General features: G+C 44.5%; 1 protein-coding gene across 2 annotated transcripts in view; it reads right to left on the reverse strand.

Annotated features, from left to right (window-relative positions):
* The window catches only part of CDH23 (cadherin related 23), a 1,628,602-nt gene that overhangs the window by 1,441,438 nt on the left and 164,068 nt on the right, over positions 1-23,096 (reverse strand). For both annotated transcript variants that reach the window (XM_082268007.1, XM_082268006.1), the window contains exon 2: positions 19,048-19,122. In XM_082268007.1, the coding sequence (XP_082124133.1) occupies positions 19,048-19,117 (70 nt within the window). In that variant the 5' untranslated portion in view covers positions 19,118-19,122. The remainder of the gene's footprint in view (positions 1-19,047; positions 19,123-23,096) is intronic.

Here is a 23,096-nt window from a genome sequence, read left to right on the forward strand (position 1 = left end):
AAGTATTGGGACACCTGCCTTTACACGCACATGAACTATAATGGCTTCCCAGGCTTAGTCCGTAGGGTTCAATTTAAGTAGGCCCACCCTTTGCAGCTATAACAGCTTCAACTCATCTGGGAAGGCTGTCCACAAGGTTTAGGAGTGGGTCTTTGGGAATGTTTGACCATTCTTCCAGAAGAGCATTAGTGAGGTCAAGCACTAATGTTGGAGAGAAGGCCTAGCTCGGAGTCTCCACTCTAATTTATCCCAAAGGTGTTCTATCAGTTTAAGGTTGACCTAACTAGGCTGACCGTGTGAACCACCTTCCCCAAACCTGCAGGAGGAGATATAGCTGTCCACCTCCTCCTGGGACTCTGTTTCCCATCAAAGACGCCCTGTCACATGCTCCCTCTGGATTTATTGCCAATCCCAGGATGCATTGCAGCAATGACCATCCACTGAGACAGCCATAAACCCTCGTGTGCTACTGGCTGGGTTTCCTCCACTGTCCAACAGCTCCATCATTGAATACCAGTGGGGACACTCCCTTAGACCCAGTAAATCACACCTGGAAACATGTGACAGGCAAAACTAACAGATCAAGCTCCCCTGATAAGCAGCAGGAGCAAAAAGATGTTTTTATCTAGCACCTGTCTAGGAGGGTGCTACATCCACCCCCCACCAAAATGAGCCACATCCCGTTGGCTCTGGGGCAGCCGCTCCCTACAAAAATCCTACCAAAATCACGGAGTATTCCACTAACTTGGAGAGGGGGGAAAAGGGAAAAGAACAAATGTGCAAATAAATTAAGTGGAAAAATATATGTAAACATCTGCTGTACAAATAGACATGTAGGGTGCAATTAAGAAGAATGCACCCCCCACCAAACAAAACTCTGTTTGGTCAATAACCAGAAAACAGCCTGACTGACTACCTCTAGGATGAGTGTTACCTGTCAGGAAAACAAAAAAAAGAGTTAGACATCTTTACAAATATACAATAACAGTGGCTATCTACATCTGTAATTGCTGAGGAGACCCTCCCCACAGGGGCGACCTCCTAATCCTAATCCCTGACTAATATAGCCAGCATCTTTAGTAGCTCTTGACACGAAGAGCAGGCCTCTTCTCCAAGATGGTCCTGTCCCTGCCACTAACTACCTATGTAGTCCCTTTCAGTCCTCCTGGAAAGGATTGATCACTGGAGTGACCATGTATCCCATGGAGGAAAGGGAAAAGAGCCTCTTCGGGGGTCCCTGGCTACAACAGGGCACCCCCCACCAGACATTTGATAGGCTTGTGTGCTCTCTTTCTGGAGCAGTCAATCAACACAGTTCCAGGTCTGGCCCTCTGGCCCAAGTAGTTTTTCTGAAACTTGAGGTAGAACCTTGAAAGTGGAGTTTTTCTCTTTAGTCGTTATATTTGTAATCCAGGACCCTGGCACGTTGGCCCAAGGGTTCTGAGGAACAGCAATGAGGATCTGTTCCAAACTCTGAAAGGGGCATTTCCCTGGCTTGAGTCCCTTAAAGTGTCACTTGGTATTCCCCAACTTCTTCTTCAAGGATAGAAGCGTAAAGGAGGGGTGGTGAAAAAGGGGGTATATGCCCCATCAACGACAATTTGAACTTGTTTTAGCACAGTTCTGAGCATAGGCTAGCCAGCCATTTCCTTCTTTTGCTCGGTATTCAATTGCCTTTTGAAAGTCCTCTTTATAGATAGTACCAACCTTGTTCAATTTATTCATAAACAGCATTGAGGACAGGATCTGTAGTTCAATATCAGTTTTTGCAGATGACACAAAATTAGGCAGGGCAATAACAGCACAGCATGAAGCAGATATCCTACAGAATGACCTGGACAAAATAACGGAGTGGGCAACGACTTGGCAAATGAGGTTTAACGTGGAGAAGTGTAAGGTTTTGCACTTGGGGACTAGCAACATAAAAGCACAATACACGTTAGGAGGGGAACCCCTGGGAGAATCAAAAATGGAGAAGGATCTGGGAGTATTGGTGGATGATAGACTAGGCAACAGCATGCAATGTCAAGCGGCAGCTGCCAAAGCCAGCAGAATATTAGCATGCATAAAGAAAGGGATGTATTCCAGAGATAAGACTATAATCCTTCCACTTTATAAAACTCTGGTCCGACCGCATCTGGAGTATGCTGTCCAGTTCTGGTCACCAGTCCTCAGAAGGGATGTGTTGGAGCTGGAGAGGGTCCAGAGAAGGGCAACTAAACTAATTAGGGGATTGGAGGACCTTGATTATGAGGAGCGTCTGCAATCGCTTGATTTATTCTCCCTGGAGAAGAGACGCCTGAGGGGGGACATGATAGCAATTTTTAAATATCTCACTGGGGATCTAGGCTTAGAAGAAAAGCTGTTCAGTCGCAGGGATTGCATGAGGACTCGGGGGCATACAATGCGATTAGAGGAGAAGCGTTTTAACCTCAGGCAACGTGGGGGGTTCTTTACTGTTAGGGCTACAAGATTGTGGAATTCTCTACCACAAGAGGTGGTTTCTGCAGGTAATATGGTGGCTTTCAAAAGACTTCTAGACGTACATCTCAAGGATCAGAACATTCAGGGGTATGCGAGATGATTACAGCCACACACACCTACACAGGTTGAACTGGATGGACTATTGTCTTTATTCAACCTCACCTACTATGTAACTATATGTAAGTAGTCTGGGTGAGGGATTCTAATGAGGTTCCCTTAATTGTCTTGAACACGGACCGACCAAGCTTGGCCCGATCCATCTGGGCGGCGGACCTCCACTCGGTCCAGATAGATAGACCGCCCAAAATTCCACTGTGTCTTAACTGAAGTGAACTTTTCCCAGAGTTTTGCCCTGGAGAGAGTTCCTGTGAGGTTTGGGAATGAACAGAAAGTCCCAGATGGCCTCATCACACCAAGACTCTCTTTTTCCTGCAATTTCTATCATCCCATCCAATGGAGCGTAGGGGTAATCATACCTATATTCCATTGCAATTTTCCGCTGCAGCCACCGCTGCATCCTTGAGAACCTGGGAAAGGTTTTCCGGTTCCCTCTCCCAGATGGAGAAAATAGGGTCTCTTCATGCCTGATTAGGGAGTTGTAGGCCTCATTTTGATCTCAAGCCCGGGCATAGTTCACGGGTGGGGTTAAATCTGGGACCCTTCTGACATAGCCCTTACAGAACCCCAGACTCTGGGCAAGCTCCCCTCTTACCACAGAATCCCTTGTTTCCCCATCAGGCGCCTCTACTGTGTCAGGACATGGCGTACTGCTCAGAGCTTCAGATCCCCTTTCCCACTCAGTCTCATCCTCTGATTTCCAATGGTCAATCCCTTCTTCTAGGGACCCAAATTGTTTTTACAAACTTGGAGACCCCACATCGATGACCCCGGCCTCCTCCTCACTGCTCACACTTGTTGTAGCAGCCCTGGTCGCAGCTGGTCATCTTTCCTCCTTAATTTGTAAAGAAGCAGACCTTGTTACTGCTGCTGCAGCCTTCAGCACATCAGGTAGCCACTTCCTGGCCCGCACTACCTGCATGCACTCCTTTTCTGGCAACCGGGTTTCCTGTGATGCATATACTGAACCACAGAAAGGTTGCATGGCCTCCAGCCGCATCAGTACTCTGAAGACTCCTCTCCCTCCTCCATGGAGAGGTCCCCGATTCCAAGACTGACAAGGCCTGAGTGACTCCTGTCTCCCATGACACACACAGCTGTCTGGGCCGACCCTCACTCTTCTCCGCCCGAAGCAGCAGATAGCCGCAGTGCCCACACTGGCTCCAAGCTTGCACCCGCATAATGCTACACACTACTACGCGGCCGGTTTCCTACTGCGTATGAGCAAATTGCGCTGCGCATTCTGAATGGTGCGGCAACGGGCAAAGGAGGAGGGGGGCCGCACTTGTGACGTTCTTTGCTGCAGCTGAGTGCATCGAAAGTGGGGATGGGTACCTGTCAAACCTGCTCCCCCCTTCCCCCCCAAAGGAGCCAAATGTGGCACCCAAGGGGGGAAGGGGGGGGGTAATCAGATAAGTGTAAGTTATACTTTTGGGTGGAACTTCGCTTTAAGTACATAAGCTATTTCATAATCTACATCTTTTCTCAATTCCATTCCTCTGGTATCCAACACAGTTCACGTCTTTAGGATATTCTTTTGAATAAGTGGTTCGGCGAGACGGATTTATAAAGGGATTTGAGAATGTTTACACAATAAAATGTGTGAAGTTTTATATCAACTATTCAATCATGTGAATAGTCCATAGTAATCAATCATGAAATAACTTCAGTGGAATTTTCTTTTCTCATGGCTGGATAACCGAAGTGAATCATCACACATTTAATTGTGTAAACATTCTCAAATTCTTTAGGCCCTGTTCACACCTGAGCGTTTTTCAGCTCGTAAAAATGCTCATCTCTGAAGTCTCAAAATGCCCAACAAGCAAAATCCCATTCATTTCAATGACCCCTGTTCACATCTGAGCGTTTTGTCACCTGAAGCAAAATTCCTGAAGCTCAAAAAAGTTCATGAGCTTCTTTTTTGGCAGATTACAAGCATTTTTGTTAGATGCCAATGCCTGTCTCCAAACACCTGCAAATAAATGTCTGAAAAAACCCTGGAAAAACGCCCAAAAAAAAGCCTAAAAAAACGCCCAAAAATATGCCTGAAAACGATACGCTCAGGTGTGAATGGAGCCTTAGTAAATCAGCCACAATGTGTATTACCGGATTGGTCAAGGTCATTATGACTTTATCCAATCAGGGCTCTGTCCATGCTCTTTATCCAATTAGGGCCTTAGAATGCACTGTGCAGCATGCAGTGCATTGTGGGGTGCTCTGTGGGCGACCATCACGCTGAGCACTCCACAAATTCGGGTGTCCACCGAACACACGAACAGGCAATGTTTGGGCCAAACCTATACTCGGTCCGAACTGGTCACCCAACACTAGCGTGCACCCCAAAGCTCAAAGACACATGCGCGCGCGTGTCTGCATATATATATATATATATATATATATTTATATTAAATACGTGATAAAATCTGCACTGTAAAAAAAAAACGCCTGAAAACAATACGCTCAGGTGTGAATGGAGCCTTAGTAAATCAGCCACAATGTGTAATACCTGATGAATAGCTACTTCATCTGTCCCCTCCTGTGTGATATTGCAGATTGGGCCAGCTTTAGAAATCTATTTATGAGACACGAATCTACAGCAACCAGGTAATAACTATTTGGAATATTCCAATATTATTTTTTACAGAAGATATACAGTAATCAGTCCATTATTATATGTATTGGACATAAATAAAAAGCAAAAATAATGTATTCACAAATCTTTTAATACCTTCAAATTCTTTTTACACCAAACATGTAAATTATTGATTTGAAATACTTATACAAACGCCCCCTAGTGCCTTTGTAAAGTATATTTACATATGAATACCTTCATTCAAAGCCAAAAAAACAAAAAAGGGTCTAATACTTATTTTACCATATAAGTTTTCAAACACTGAAATAGTTAATTTAACCTCTAGTTGTATTCAGAGCTCAGAGTTTATTGCACAGGTAAAGATATAGTATAGAGACATAGATACAATTTGGATTTAGCTGTTGAAACCATTTTGCTCAATAAGCCAGGCCAATTCAGCAGGGGCTTGTCGAATTTTGATCTATTTAAGAACAGGCTGGTTGTATAAGTTGATCTATTGATTGACTTGTGTACAACCAGCCTGTTGGGTTTTTCCTGAACAAGCAGTGCTGCCAGCTATAGCCAGTAACACTTATCGTATTCTAAAAGCGTGGTAGACTCCCGGCTGGTTATGCTGTCGGTTGTAGATCCGAACTGCGACATTTACGCCCTGAAGAAGGGGGAGTCTCTGTTCCCCTGAAACGCGTTGGCTTTAACATGTTCTGCTACCAATAAAAACGACGATCTTTTTGATCCAAGTGGGAATCTTATTGCTGCTTTTGGGTGTTCCTTTAACGGACTACCATTGTAAACTTTGGAAATGACCACTAGGCCGTATCTTAAGGTAGCAGCCCAGACCCCTTAACAAGGGTCCACTGCCTTTTTTCATCCAGTCGGGCCAGATTGATTGGGAGGTAATTTCCCTAAGTGGCCCTCTCTCACCTAATACCCACTCACAGACCCTCTATCGAGCAGGTCAGTCAAGCGCAGCCATCAACTGTTCAAAAAAAACTACTCACGTATATCAGATCAGATTGTAAGTGTGGGAAGTTACTAGATAAGGGACAGCAGCCAAAGTACTTTGTGAATAAAAGGGGATTTCCTTTTATTAGTAACAGGCCATTGACATCAATATTCCTGATTGCATAACCATGTTACTATTACTTGATTTTATTTTAAAAATCATATTATTGATTGACATAGCAACATGTCAGGAGTTTTTTCACATGAAGCGTTAAAGTTTTCATTCATAAATGCAAACACCTACAGAACATTCTAGGCTATGCAATACACATCTTAGTGGTTTATAAATAAGCCTCTTTATCTCATATGCCTGTTCAATATTCACCATGAGCATGCAGACGGGGTGTGCCGGGTGAGCCTGGGCACACTCTAATCCCCGTGTGCGGTGCAGATTCCCCCCTGCTGTCCACTGCTCTACTGACTGTCCTACTGACACCAACTACTGCTCTACTAATATGTCCACTGCTCTATTGACTGACACCATCCACTGTCCTACTGACACCAACTACTGCTCTACTGATATGTCCACTGCTCTACTGACTGACGCCATCCACTGTCCTACTGACACCAACTACTGCTCTACTGATATGTCCACTGCTCTACAGACATTGTCAATGTTTTAATACATTTTAAAATGTTTGTTCATATTTACACACACACGTGTGTCAGCTTTGGGGTTGTGCACTCTAATTATTATTGTTATTTATATAGCGCCAACAGTTTGCACAGCGCTACACAACATGAGGGCGGACAATTCAATACAGGAGGAATCAGAGGGCCCTGCTCGTTAGAGCTTACACTCTAGAAGGGAGGGACAAGTGATAGAAAAGTCAATAATTGTGGGGGATGAGCTGATGGAGTAAATTAAAATACAGTTTTTTAGGTGTGGGTAGGATAGGCTTCTCTGAAGAGGAGGGTTTTAAGGGATCGTCTAAAAGCTAATAGAATAGGAGATAATTGGACAGATTGGGGTAAGGAATTCCATAGAATTGGAGAGGCTCTGGAAAAGTCCTGAAGGCGAGCATGAGAAGAGGTGACGAGGGAGCTAGAAAGCAGGAGGTCTTGAAAGGAACGAAGAGTACGATTAGGTTGTTATTTTGAGACTAAGCCAGTGATGTAGCTGGGAGCAGAGTTGTGGATGGCTTTGCAAGAAGTTGTTAAAATTTTGAATTTAATAGGTTGGGTGAGCGGAAGCTAGTGGAGGGATGCAATAGGTTGTGCAAACCTTTGATTTTCACTTAAGCAGAAGGGATTACGTCCCAAAAAATGAATGGCTACACTTAGATTGTGTAGACTTTATGTTCATGAGCGTTTGTAGAGACCACAGGGGCTTGGTTTCCTGCCCATAAATAAAAAGTAAAATAAAAAATGGGCCAACCAGATTAGTATCTTATCGTGCAAAAACTAGCATGGGCTTCTGCTTCATTTCAGAATTCTGCAGTAAACAGATTTAATGTATTGTTTAAAACTGTTATCCAGTTAGTATGTTAGCAGCAGATCCATCTGAATATGACAATTCCGAGTTTCTTTATATGACACAAAGCCATATGACTCCTATATGACACCCATTAATCAGAAGAATTGAGGAAAAGATGTTATAAATGCGACATACAAAATGGTGCTGTGCTCCGTTTAGAACCTTCAGTAATTTTAAATAATAAATAGTGTTGTGGAAGAAAGAGTTTGTCACAGAGAATTATAGACATTCAAAAATATAAAACTGAAATAGAACCGCAGTTCGTGAACAGAAAAGATATAGGTTACCTCAAAAGGTAAAAGAAAAAATAAAAAACAGCTTTTATTTAAAAATTAGTTCTAGGTATGGATATTTCATACAGCTTGGACCAATGTAACTATGCATACAGTATATTATACCCCCCTGGAAGCTGGAAATCACTGTAGTAGATACAGATTCTGCCCATTATCTCCATTTGCTTCTGGAACCTGTGCTGAACAGTAGGGATGATCGAAATTTTGAAAAGCTCAGTTCGACCAGAACACCCGAACTTCCCGAACGTTCGGCCCGGATTTCAGAACCCCATTGAAATCAATGGGACCCGAACTTCGGTAATCAAAAAACACCATTTTGAAGCCCTAAAACCCAATAAATGCCCCTAAAAAGTGCCTAGGGTACTGGGTCATGCCCCAGGGATTATTAATCACACAAAAAAAAGTTCTTAAAAATTGTCGTTTTTGATAGAAAGCCAATTATTGAAAAAAATATTGAAAACAAAAATTAAATTTCTTTGGATTTAGTGTCTGGGGGGTCTAAAAAGTGTACCTGTGAAGTTTCAGCTCTGTAGCATGTCCAGAACCAGAAAAAAAAAAGATTGTTTGTATTAGAATTGCAGTAGAGCAGGCACAGGGCTCCGCTATTTTCACACCCGGCCGTTTTTGTTGCAGGCGTTTATTGGGCTTTTTTGTGGACGTCTTTGGAGGCAGGCATGACATCTGAATTTCTGTATAGGGGTATATATACACACACACATGTATGTATATATACACACATATAGGTGTGAAAGTAGCGGAGCCCTATGCCTGCGCTAATGAAATTATTTACAGGCATAGGGCTCCGCTCCTATCACACCTAAATGTGTGTATGTGTATAAATACATATATGTGTGTGTGTGTGTATATATACCCCTATACAGAAGTTCAGATGTTATGCCTGCCTCCAAAGACACCTAAAAATGCCCAAAAAAAACGCCTGCAACAACACACCTGGGAGTTTTTGTTGCAGGCGTTTTTTTGGGAATTTTCTGGGCGTCTTTGGAGGCAGGCATAACATCTGAACTTCTGCATAGGGGTATATATACACACACACACATATATGTATTTATAGACATACACACATATAGGTGTGATAGGAGCGGAGCCCTATGCCTGCAAAAAATGTCATTAGCGCAGGCATAGGGCTCCGCTACTTTCACACCAATATGTGTGTATGTGTATATATACATACATGTGTGTGTGTATATATACCCCTATACAGAAATTCAGATGTCATGCCTGCCTCCAAAGACGTCCACAAAAAAGCCCAATAAAACGCCTGAAACAAAAACGGCCAGGTGTAAAAGTAACGGAGCCACTACCCTGCTCTACTGCAATTCTAATACAAACAATCTTTTTTCTATGGCGGTCACCCTGACATGGAAGAGTTTGGTCACCCTGCCATAGCAGTCAGAGTCAGTTCACCCTACATTACACTATGGTCACCCTGACACTTAACACTTTCCCTACAGATACTAGATTATTGAATCTAACTATAGTGGAAAATAGTACCCTAACTACACTAGATATCCCTTTCCTCACACTAATAATTGCTAAATGACACTTTTGAAGCAGGAGTAACAGAACTGCTTCCACTCTCTTCCACAGCCCTGTATTAAAGTGCTAGAGATTTGGCGGGGCTATCTTATATACTGGGGGGCGTATTCACTACTGATTGGCCTCTGGACCCCCTAGTCACTCCAATCACATTCCTAGCATCGTCCTGCCCCCTCAATTGGCTTTTACTGATGGTTCTGGTCCAATCTCAGGCTTTTAAAGCCCAGTTCCTGTCCCATTGCATTTTGGTCGGTTCTGGTTGCTGAATTCCGAACTTTTTCGGCAATAAGTTCGGAATTTGGCCGAATTTCGAACAGTCAATGTTCGGGTCGAACCGATGGTCGACCCGAACCGTTCGATCATCCCTACTGAACAGCTGCCCTGCTACTTTCTGATTACAAAAGGTCAGCTACTCAACGCTATTTAGAGAATGCTTTACATTTTACAAATAAATGCAAATCATCCTCTGTTTGGGCAAGGTGAAGAGTGTCATGTTACCGCCCCCCTCTCACCACCTCGTCCAATTAGAGAAAGCTCTGCAGTTAATCAGGGAATGTAAAGCAGTCTCTGAATGGAGCTGGTATCAAGCGGCTGATCTCATGTGTTCAGAATACAGCAGAGCATTTCACACCCAGCCTACAGTTAAGATGCCTTTTTCCCAAGTGCTAAGAAGAAATGTTGTAGTTTTGATAAAAGTTTTTGTTAGTTTCCTCTCCTCTTTTTTTTCTCTTTTGGTTCATCAGGGGACTGGTCTTCTGTTTTGGACACAGGACCACACATTTTGCTTTGCTACACTCATGCTCTTTCAGAGACCGGTGTCCTGTGATGTACTTTCAGCTGGAACTTGATAAAACTCAGTTCCACCACCTCTGGCTCAGACCCTCTGCTCCCTGCTTACCATTATCACTTGTAAACACAGAAGTCTGGCTTCTGTGTTTACAAGTGATCGCTCATCTCCCTATGGCTCCCACGGATCTGATCTCCTGAGCAGGTCCAACTGAATGTAGGATAGGGACAAGGGAGATGCAGGTGCCAGTTGATTTTTTTATCACCAATTGGTATCCAGTTTGTACAGCCATAGTTCATGACACATTTTTTTTGACTAACATCATTATAGCTTTATTCACCAATTTATTTATCATCAGTTTTTCAATAGCGGATCCATCAAATTATTAGTTATTTCACCTTCACCAATCAATATAAAAGGTCACACAATATTTATTTGCACCACTGCACTTTAAATATTTTTACCTTAACCAATCAGGAAACTATAGGCAGCGCCACATACCACCCTTTTATCTTTTCAATTTTACTATACATCCTAGGATTATAGTTATAGAGGTAGGCTGCAGCCAGCTATATCAGTAATCTAGTATATCCCAAGCGCGGATTCTTTATATATCCTGGCATTTAGTGCCCCTTTAAGATCCTGTCACTTGTTGGTGAAATTTGACCACACCCACTATTTGATGCGTGTGGGGTGTGTGTGTTTGTGTGGGTGTGTGGAGGGGGGTTGGGGGGGTCATGGTTAAGTTCCTGCACCTATATTCTGAGAAAAAAAGCCCTGGATGTACTGCATTCACATACAGTATACAGTTCTAGCCTTCTTATCGCTTGCCAATCGTATACTGTAAATATACGGTGGCAAGGCAGCACTCCCACACAGGATCACATACCTAATACGTGATCCTGCACTACAGGGTCTGGGGTGCTCGTTTGTGTGACCGGCGGCCCACTCCCACTGTGATTAGACACAGTGAAATCTGATTGGAGGGTACGGTTGACTCGAGGTCTTGATTCAGTACACAGGCAGAACGGCAGCCTTCTCCTAGTATAAGCACCTCCCCCACAGTAGTAAAGCACTGGTTAGGCACACATTTAACCCTTTGATCGCCCCTGATGTTAACCCCTTCCCTGCCAGTGCCACTAATACAGTGACAGGGCATATTTTTTTAGCACTGTGTCACTGGTCCCCAAAAAATATTAAAAATATTAAAAGACTGTATATATGACATATATATATATAATGGCTATAAGTCTTTGATCGCCACCATTACTAGTAAAAAAATATATACTGTATATATTAAATAAATTAATAAAAATATCCCATAGTTTGTAGACACTTTAACTTTTGGGCAAACCAATCAACATATGCTTATTGGGATTTTTTTTACCAGAAATATGCAGCAGAATTATATTGACCTAAACTGATGAAGAAATTAGATTTTTTCTATTTTTTTTTTTTTTCATATATCAAAAAAAGTCCTGGTCATGAAGGGAGGAGGTAAACCTTCCAAGGTGGTCAAGTTGTTAAAAAGTGATACTTAAGTCTCCCTTTTGTGTGTTTAAAAATAACAAACATGTTATACTTACCTGCACTGAGCAGTGGTTTTGCACAGAGCAGCCCCTATCCTCCTCTTCTAGGGTCCTTCTTTGGCGCTCTGGGTCCTCTCTCCTGCTGAGTGCCCCCACAGCAAGCAGCTTACTATGGGGGCACCAGAAGCCAGCTGCAGCTCTGTGTGTCCATTCAGACATGGCGCCCCAGCTAGGCCCCATCCCCTCTCTCTCCTCATTGGCTTACTGACTTTGATGGACAGCAGCGGAAGCCAATGGTGCTCCACTGCTGTCTCAGCCAATGAGGAGTTAGAGACCTGGACAGTCGAATCTCTCCTGAACATCGCTGGATAGAGACTGGCTCAGGTAAAGTGTACATTGACGGACGCAGTCCTCTGATGCATATCAGTAGGTAATACCGCCCCCTAGAGGAGTAGGCCACTAGGCAGAAAGAATTTCTGGCTACAACTATGGGCAGCCCCTGGGGGTATACCCTCTCTCTTCCTTCATAGGATGTCAGTTTTGTATCAAAGCAGTGTCAGAGAAAAACACACCAACCCTCTCAAAAAATTAGAGGGGCGGGTACTGCGTCCATCAATGACCTAAGAGAAAAGGATATTATGGCAAGTCAAAAATCCAGTTTTCTCTATCGTTCATTGATGGATGCAGTCCTCTAATGCATATCAGTAGGGACGTCCCAAAACAGTACCCAAATGAGGGGTGGGAACAGCAGAACAAAGAAAAAAAAAAGGTCCCCAACGCCAACATGGCCAACTAGGCAACACAGGACTCATCAGAACAACCAGATGAGGTCCACCTGAAAACAAACAGAAAAACACCCTCAAGGAAGGCCAAGAGGCCCCCTAAACCGCAGCCTGCAAAACCTTGCAACCAAAGGAGGCATCCGCAGATGCCATCAAATCCACCTTATAAAATTTGGTAAAGGTGTGAACAGATAACCAGGTCGCATTCTTGCACACCTGAAGCACAGAAGCCTGATGGCGAAAAGCCCTGGAAGCACTAAGCGCCCGAGTAGAATGAGCCTTGAAAGGGAAAGCTGGAATCTGACCCTTAATGGAATAAGCCTGCACCACTGTCTGTCTGATCCATCTGGAAATAGTCACAGCAGACGCAGGTAGCCCTTTCTTTGGGCCATTCGTGAACACAAAGTGCGAGTCAGACTTGCGAAAAGACTCAGTAGATGCCAAATACACCCTGATCGCCCAAACAACATCCAGGGTATGCAGAGAAAATTCCTTAGGATGTTTTGGCTTAGAGCACAAGGAAGGTAAAACGATGTCATCATTCAAATGAAAAACGAAACCACCTTCGGCAGGAAAGACGGATCCAGCTGAAGTTCCACCTTGTCCTTGTGATCCACCAGGTAGGGAGAACGACAGGACAACGCCGCCAGTTCCAACACCCTGCGCGCAGAAGTGATAGCCACCAAGAAAGCCACCTTCTGAAACAAGGTAAGCAGGGGAAGCTCCCGAATATTCTCAAAGAGAGGCCCTTGGAGAACCGACAGCACCAAATTAAGGTCCCAAGGCGATAGCGGAGGTCGCACTGGAAATACCAAGTGTCGCACCCCCTGGATGAAGCTATGCACCAGGGAATGGGCAGCCAATGGCCTCTGGAAGAAAATAGCCAAGGCAGAGACCTGAGCCTTGATAGTACTCAAGGCCAACTTTTGATCAACTCCCCGTTGAAGGAAAGTCAAGATCCGAGCCACCGAATAGGAGCGAGGGTGGGTCCCAAGGGACTCACACCATGCAATGTACGACTTCTACGTACGATGATAAATCTTTCTGGAAGTTGCCTTCCTAGCTTATAGCAGAGTGGGAATCACTGAAGCAGACAAACCCCTGTCCTTCAGCACCTGGCTTTCAATAACCAAGCCGTCAAAGCCAGCGACTGTAAAGCAGGATGGAAGATTAGCCCCTGAGACAGTAGATCATCCCTGAGAGGAAGTCTCCACGGGGAGTCTGCGACAAGCCTGACCAGATCGGCGCAACAAGCGCGATGAGGCCAGTCCAAAGCCACAATAATGACCTTAATCCCTTCCGCCTCTATCCTGTGAAGAAGTCTTGGCAGCAACTTGGGAGGAGGAAAGGCATACATCAGCCGGTACTGGCCGCAGGGGGCCACCAGCGTGTCTGCGGTGTCTGCCAGAGGGTCCCAAGAGTGGGCCACAAACCTCTGAACCTTCCTGTTGATGCGAGACGCCAACAGATCCAAGTCCAGAGTGCCCCAGCGAAGGCGCAACTGCTGAAACACCTCCAGATGCAGGGACCACTCCCCTGCATCTAAGGCATGGCGGCTGAGGTAATCCGCCTGCCAATTTTCCACTCCCGGAATGTGGACAGCGGAGAGAGCTGGAACATGGCTCTCTGCCAAACGTAGAATGCTTGCCACTTCCAGGGCTGCAAGGACACTCTTGGTACCCCCTTGGTGACAATTGTGCAATATATAGGGAGAAAGGACTTCCCCGAATGAAGCATCAGAGACCGAAGGCACCAGACTAGGGACTCCCTTGTCCTGTGGCTTAACTGAATCCAAGAATCCAAAAAATGTGGGTGTTTGTTCCACTTGAGAAGAATTTCTCTTTGAAGAATCCTTGTGCGGAACTGAGCGAATAGGACCGCCTCGAAGGAGGACACCATTAGTCCCAGTACTCTCATACAGGGCCAAAGGGATGGCCGGTTATTGGACATCAACAAATGAACCTCTGACTGGAGCTTCTGAAGTTTTTCCGGAGGAAGAAACACCCTGGCTGAGGACGAGTCCAAAGTCAGGCCCAGATAAACCATAGAAGGGGTCAGAGACTACTTCTGAAGATTCATGATCCAACTGAACTCCTCCAGAGTTCTCATGGTGACCCCCAAGTTTTCCTTCAGTAACGCGGTGGACTCCACACAGAGAATCAGGTCATCCAGGTAACCCAGGACCGATATCCCCCGCTGCCGTAACAGAGCCAGGATCGGGGCCAACACCTTTGTGAAGACCTGAGGAGCGGAGGCGAGACTAAAGGATAACGCTACAAACTGATAGTGATCCTCTCCCATGGCAAAACTGAGAAAACTTGGTGAGCAGCACAGATTGGAATGTAAAGGTAGGCATCCTTGATGTCTATTGACGCCTGAAGTTACCCTGATATAGGGAGGCAACCACCGTTCGAATAGTTTCTATCTTGAAGTTTTGAGCGCGCACGAACACATTCAGTGCTTTTAGGTCCAGGATCAGACGCACCTTGCCCTCCCTCTTGGGAACTGTGAACAGGTTGGAAAAAAACCTGTGAAAGCATTCTGCGTGCAGAACAGACACTATCACTCCTTGCTGTAGCAAGTCCAGCACTGCCCAATAGAGCGCTTACAAATGATCTGGAGATAGGCGGACATTGGAAGGGAAAAACCTGACCAGAGGAACGGATTGAAACTCGATCTTGTATCCGGACTGCACAACCTCCTGGACCCATTTTTCTGGGATCCGGGAAGGCCGCAAGTCCGAGAACCGGCAAAGGCATCCCCACACCCCAGTCACAGGTGAGGGTGCACCTTCAGGCTGATGGGGCCTTGTCCGCAGGCCTGGCGGAACTGGACTTCTGTTTTCCAGACCAGGGACGCTTGGAACCACCCGAGGGAGCCTTGAAGGGCTTTTCCTCATCGGCTGCCCCAGAGGAATGAAAATACTTTCTGTGAGCCGAAAAGGACGGACCCCGCCTACGTGGAGGGTACCTACCCTTGGAAGCCTGCCGGAGAAAGGTATTCTTACCCCCCGTAACACCTTTAATAATGTCGTCCAGGGTAGCCCCAAACGGACGGTCCCCCTGAAAGGGGAGTTCCGTCAAGACCTTCTTAGAAGCCTGATCCACAGACCAACATACGTCTCATGACCACTGCTGAAAATGACAGGTGACCCAACAGGGAAGCAGTGTCCAGTGCGGCATCGCAAGCAAATTGCAGCCCCTGCACCATCTGGTCCAACAGTTCCCCAAAGGCAGGAGGGACAGGCTTGCCCTCCACGTCACGGCATAACAGCTTCGCCCATTCAGTCACCAATTGGTTGACAAGGGGCCGCAGCAAAAGCAGGCCGTAATGCAGTCCCCGCCAGAGCAGACATGTTGTGGGCCACAGCCTCCGCCCTTCTATCCTCTGGGTCCTTAAAGGAGGGGGAATCTTCTACCGGAATAACGGTAGCCTTGTTAAGTCTGGAGACCGGGGGATCCACCTTAGGTGGCACCAACCACTTCTTCACCAGAGACTCCTCAAAGGGGTAGCGTCTAGTAAACCCCCTAGACACCCCAGGGGAACGTTTCAGCCAATCCCATTCTTTGGGGAGTGGCCAGAAAAGTAAGTGGGGAAGGGAAAAAACGTTTCTACCCTTGAAGGCTTATGGGTGCCTAAGGCAACCTGCGCCCCAGGAGTGATGACAGCTAAATCCTCCAATTTTAGGGTTTCAAGCACCGAAACAACAGGTGCGTCCAGCAGCGCCTTACCCTGTGCAGCAGCAGAGGTAGAAAGCTCATCCTCACTATCAGAGGAGGCATGGCACGTGGTATCAGACCCGGCCGGGGGAACCCACGTCTGCAGTGGCTGGGTCAGACACAGAGTCCGAGACATCAGAGGAGGCAGGGGTAGGTGGGGGGTCGTTTCTGCGCACCACGCCCTCTAAAGGCCACCTCCACCCGGGACACAAAAGCTTCCAGGACCGCTGAAATCGAATCAGTGGACAGTTGAGACCTGGAGGGCCCTGCGGCCTCCGTGAAGGGGTCAGCTGGGGACACATGGTCTGAGGGGTAATGTTGCACTAATAGAACCCACCAGCAAACTTTAGAAAAATGACAGAAACTTTTTTTTTTGTATGAAAAAGAAACGTCCCCACAGTGCTACAGTGTCTCCCGGATGTCAGGCACGCGCTAAGGACCCCCACAGATGGAGAGAATATGTCCCAGCAACTCACTGTCCTTAGAATGCAGCAATCTGATCAGGGAGGTCTGCACGTGTCAGCGGCAGCTCAGGAATAGGAAGTGAGCCTGGAAACTGCCCGGGGTGAAGAGAGGGGCTACTCCCACCAAAAAACGCCTCCAGGCACACCCACCAGCCTTCACAGCAAGAAATCCACCGCAAAATGGTCGAAAACTGGTTTACCAAGATGGCCACCGCCATAGAAACAGACAAGGCTACAACAAAATGGCGGCCCCGTGCGGCCAGCGTGGCAACAGGACTTCACAGGGAGACCCCCTGCCAGCCCTACTACACCATCCAGCCCTGGAGGACCCGACTGAGGCCCCCCCCGCACTATCGACAGAGTGCCACAAACGGCACACCCCCCCAGCCCCCCATGCTGCCTGCACACTAGGTCCCAGGCTCAGGTAGGCCCAAACAGTCCCCCACGTGGGACAGAGGGAAACCCAGGATTGTGAGGGTCCGACCATCCCAGGGAGGGAGGTCCGTGTCCTCCCCAAAATCCACCAGGGAAGGGGGGGGAACGGTTACTCACCATACTGGGAACACAGGTGGGTGCCATCTCCAGATAGGACCCCACGCCACTGAAGTAAGGGGGCTTTCGGCCAATTCTGCGACATAAGCCTATCGTGTGTGTCCTGGTGAGACGTTTAACTCGCGGGGCCAGTCCCTGTCCAGTGGGACTATGTCACGGCTGACCCAGTGCGGAGCTAAGGCCTGCATGCGCTCGCTGGGCAGACTGACCACTGGATATAGGGATCCAGCCCGTTGCCCGCCCGTCATATTTGCCTGAAGATCTCACAGAAAAAAATGTTCCAGAGAAAAAAAGGCTAGCTAAAAAAAAAATCTACATAAAAAAGTACATTTTGAATGGGGTTCTTATTGCATGGTTTTCTTATTGTAAAGCATATGAAGGCGGCCTTAGCAGACATGACTTTTGTGTATCATTGAATTTGTGTAATGGCCTTGTTCACATTCATATTGCTGTATTGTCCATTTACAGTGCCAGTTTGACTTGGTACCAGTCCTTCACTTTTTTATTATTTTCACAGTCGGCACTATTTTTGTTTTTCTCTTTTTTCTGTACTTTGAACAGTTTTATGAAAACTCATTAAACACATATTATACCAAAAAAAAAAAAAAAAAAAAAAGCAGCAGGGCAGCCACTCAGCATGGAATCCAGAACCTAAAGGACATCACTGGAGCAGCAGTGTCTTTTTCAGTAATTTACAGCTTTTAAGGGTATTGGCTGGGTATGGTATATACATAGCTATATTGGTCCAAGCTGGATTAATGCAACTACAGTATGTAAAAAATATCCATACCTGGAATTCTTCTTTAATCAGTTAGGTGAGAATGTCATCACCTAGGGAGTACATACACATTGACATTTCTTGGCTTTATCAACTGTGGAATTGGACAACGATCGGACATTAAACAACACATTATAAACTCTAAGTAGCTAGCTTTATCAGCATGTGACAGCAGAAACAAAGATGGCTATGAATCAATGATCCTGAAAAGATATTGATTACAGCAATGTCATGTGACTGCCAGATTTATTCCACAATTTTGTGCTTTCCAGACAGTACTAATTAGGCCGTCTTGGCCCAACCGCTAAAGCAGTAGTAACTTGCACTCAAAATAGTGTTACACCATTATTATACAGTTACCTAAATTGCTCACTAATAAACAGCAGAGGGCAGGGAAAAATTGAACAAGTTGTTGCCAAAAATGAGACCATTATAGTGTCTTCTTTTGTGGTAACAGCAATCCGTTAGTTAGCAATAAACTAAAAATTCCTAAAGAATTTCCAAAATAATACTAAACTAGGAAGATCTAACTTTCTTGATGGGTTATTCCCCCAAATAATATTATAATAGCTGTAATATCTGCCTAGTAATGTAAAACAGGTAACTGAAACTTTACAGTTACAAACCTCAACCATAGTATATTTTTAATTTTTCTAGCACTACATTACTAGACACAAGAAGTCCTTAAAGCAGTATTAAACCCAACAGCAAACATTTATTTATTTTGCAGCTTACCAACTTATTTTTTAATGAAAAACTTCATTCCCAAATTGAAATGTTTAATGCAATCAATTGCTGGAAGATTCCTTCGTTGAAATAGTGTATGAACAGCATAAGTAAAAAGACTGCAAGAAATATCCAGTTTACACAGTTTTAATAAAAGACAGTTCAATAAACATTTTCCATGACTTACCAACTGAGAAGGAAGGAACCAGAAGATATAAGGACAGCAGTAAGTCTTGGAAGAATGAGTATCTCTTCATAATTCCTGAAAAAGGGAAATGTCCAAATTTATTATTAACATCAATTTTTTTTTTTTATTTGCTATTTTTTTATTTATTCGTTGAACTAGAAAGACCGGTGTCTTTTTCAACCCAACTATGTAATCATATGTAACAGATTCATTTAAGGCCTTTGTTGAAATAAACACCATTTTTCTCACAGAATGTACACATTAACTTAGGTTTCTGTTTATTATAAAGAAATAGCAAAGATCAAAAATTAAATTGAAACTCTGGGGCTGCCATTGCTGATTTGTGCAGGATTTAGGTCTGTCCTCTTGACTAAAGCCTAGTACAAACAGGCTGAATGTCTGGCGTCATCGGCTGGTTCAATAAAAACCAGCTGACATTCGGCCGTGTGTATGGCAGGCGGTCCGACAAAAGTCAGCCGTTCTGCACTAACAAATCTCCGACCTGGAACAAACATGTATCAGTTTCCTAAATGCTAATTCCAGGTTCATAGGTCACCAGGTTGCAAAGCCAGGAACAGAATGATAGTCCCAGAGCCTGTACCCTTTATAAAGTAGTCAGCTATGCCAGCCTACCATTTAAAGTCCAATTCTGGGAAAATAAAACATTAGTTAATTGCTTGTTTATGTCTACTAGAGCATTTAAAGGAGATATACTTACCCAATCCTCTGCTCTTTCCTGCAGCTAGACTAGTCCTCACAGTATCTGCACCCCCATGCAGGGCTGGTACAAGGGGGGGGTGGAAGGGAAAGAAGCCCTGGGGGGGAACCATTTACTGGAGGAAGAGGGCACAGGAGAGGTGCTGGCAGTGTGCTGCTAAAACCTGGCTGGACAAAAACATTGACTGTACACGCTACATAGCTAGTAGTTGCAACATGTGTCAAGTGTGCTCCTGCACCCGGCACAAGCCTAAGACCAGCCCTGCCCTTCACTTCCCTGCCAGGTGGAGTAAGGCAGTTTTCCAGGCTTTGCCTTGGGCACCAGATGACCTTGTCCTGGCACTCCCCCCATGCTCCACCAGTCTAGAATCCTGATGTCAACAAGGCTTGAAAAGGGTTCATAGCTCTGCACTGGACATAAGAATGCTGAGGGACAGACCACTGGCAGATCAAGGGGGAGTGCAGCCTGCTGGGGGAGCAGAGGATCAGGTAAGTAAACCGGTTTCTCCTCCCCCTTGATAAAACTAGACCCACTGCAAAGGAAAAAAAAATATTTGTCCAGAGTTGGGCTTTAAATGGTAGATCATTTTTTAATTGCCTGAAGTTGAGCTGTAAGTATTTCTATACACATAGGTGTGGTTTTAGTATAAAAAAGTTCTGCAACAAATTTGTTCACATTCTATAAAAGAAAGAAGTGGTATATGATTTTCATATTTATGCCAATGCTCTAAAAACTCAGAAATATAAACGGATATTTAACTTAAACATGTGTTTTTCCCATAAAGGGCATGGCAGCCAGTTCACTTTAATGTCCCTTTCCCAGCATCAGCAAAATAATTTCCTTGATTCCCGTGTCTGTTCAGCCACCGGGCACAAAGACAGCATTAGTTGGTAAGTTCTGGGTCACTCTAATAGAAGCTAATACAGGGTTGAGAACTCCCCCACATGCTGTATCATTTTTGGAAAACCATTTTGTTTAATCTCAGCAGTTGAATAAAATTGTAAGTGAGCGAGCGAACAATGACTATGTGCTTCTTGACTGGAGGGCATTAAAGCGAGCCTGTTGCCTTCCTTTGCAAGTGACAAATCCGAGAATAAAATGTGTGCTTATATTTGTTTTGGAAATAATTGGAACATTATTTTTACATCTTTTATCCCTAAAACACACAAAATAAAATAATTCTTTACCAAAGGAAAGCCCTGCTTTTTTGCTTAGAAAAGATACATTTTTTTTATTATTAATAAAGTGATTGGAAAATCAATAGGCCAGTAACTGCACTATGGAAATACACACTTACTATTTTTTAATGGTTAAAGCCCATTTGTAGCAAACACTTTTTATCTTTTTCTGGAGTGAAAAAGAATTAGAATTTCTGTTGAGCTTTTTATTGCTTTATGTGTTTTAGCTAAGGAGATCGCTTCTGTCTCTCTGACAAGTGCGGGGAGAGCGCTCTAACAGACACAACGAGCAATTAAAATACATTTTATAATAGAGAACAAAAGGGTCAGTGCCTATTTCAGGTTTTATTGCTGGCTGCCATTTGAGAACCTTTCCTTCACTTTCTGTCCCAACAGTGATGCATACATTTTAAAGAAACTGAGGTTTTAGCCTGATTGTGGTTCTAATTCTTTCTTCACTATTAAAAACGAAAAGAAAAAAAATTGGCTGGAGGTAGTCTTTGGAAACACTTAAAACTCACATAGGACAATTAGATCGTATACTGATTTTGTGAAGTATATAGATATTGTACTAATATGGTTTATTTTTATTTATTTTTTGCACAAAAGCAGAAGTACCAAATATTCAATCAAGTCACATAATATAATCTAAACTAGATGTACCAGCATTATATCTCAGAATGTAGTTTATTCTATTTACTTGCATAATTTCCATGTAGTAAAATTATAGTTCACAGCTAGGGGCTGGCAAGGTGCCTTGAAAAAAAATAATGAATATCACATACTTAAAAAATCTTTTAATACTTTTGGAAAAAAAATAAAAAATAATCTTTTGACATTCTTGAAAGGAGAAAGATAATAAGCAGACTGACCAGTTTATAACAGACATAGGCTATTTTAAAGGAATGCCCCAAGTTGCTTTAAAAGACTTTAGACTAGTAAAAATAAGAGATAAAAATAAATCTAATATACTCATACTAAGAAATACTTTGATGAAACAGGTAACACAACTCCTATGTAGCACATTACCTCACCTAGAGATATCCACAACAGATGGCCTGCTAACTGTAACCTAACCCATCTTACACCTACATCAACATGTTCATTCTACCCCACCCATCTCAGTTGCCTTATCTTTAACATGTAATGATAATCTCATTAAACAACTGTCTAAGGTAAACTCACGCAAGGGTGTGATCAAATGAAGTATTACATGCACATCTTTTTCAGGTCCAAGTCAGAAGCATCTATTGCACATATGTCAAACACAAGGTCGTGGGCCGAATCCAGCCCTCCAGGCCATTTCATGTGGTCCTCGCACCCAGGGCAGCTGGAATTAGGCAGAACTCACCAGTGTCACTTATAAACACAGAAGCCTTCTGTGTTTACAAGGACAGCTTTCCTCTTGGTGGCTCTCACAAACCCCACTGCCCTTTAAACACTCATTGCGGGGTATGGTAGGGAAAGATGCCAACCACTGATCTCCCAGCAAGTGAGAGAGAGAGGCAGAGCAGACTACACTGCTAGCAGGTACTAGAGCTGGGCAAGGTAGGTGAGATGCAAGGAAGCTTTTTTTGGGGGTGGATGAAGGATGTGGAGGGAGATGTGTGCAGAAGTGGGGGATGGGGGTGGAGTGGTGCACAGTTCAGTGCCGAGGCGGGGTGGAAGTAAGGTGTGGGCATCCTGTGAAAAAGAGCTGAACCTTGCACTCTGTACATAGCGCACCTCTGAACCCTGCACTCTGTATGCCACGTACTCCCAAACTCTGCACTCTATACACATCAAACCCCTGAACTCCACACTCTATATGTATCGCACCCCTGAAATCTGCACACTGTCTGCCACGTATTCCTGAACTCTGCACTCTGTATGCCGCGTACTCCTTAGCACTCCTATGTATCTGAGTAGATGCATAGTCTTACAGATACAACCAGCCCTTTTAGGACAACCATAATGCTGCTGCGACCCACAATGAAATGGAGTTTGATACCCCTGATCTACTGTACACTAACAGTCTCACAACACTGTAAACCAGTGTTGCACCATGGAGACATATCCTGGTATCAGCACCCAATTGATTTAGGTAATTATGCATATCTGTTTGGTAGTGGTCTCTCCAGAATCTCTTAAACACTGATACACAGTATAAAGAC

Source organism: Pelophylax lessonae (genome assembly GCF_965119305.1).
Source record: "Pelophylax lessonae genome assembly, chromosome: 9".
NCBI lineage: Eukaryota > Metazoa > Chordata > Amphibia > Anura > Ranidae > Pelophylax > Pelophylax lessonae.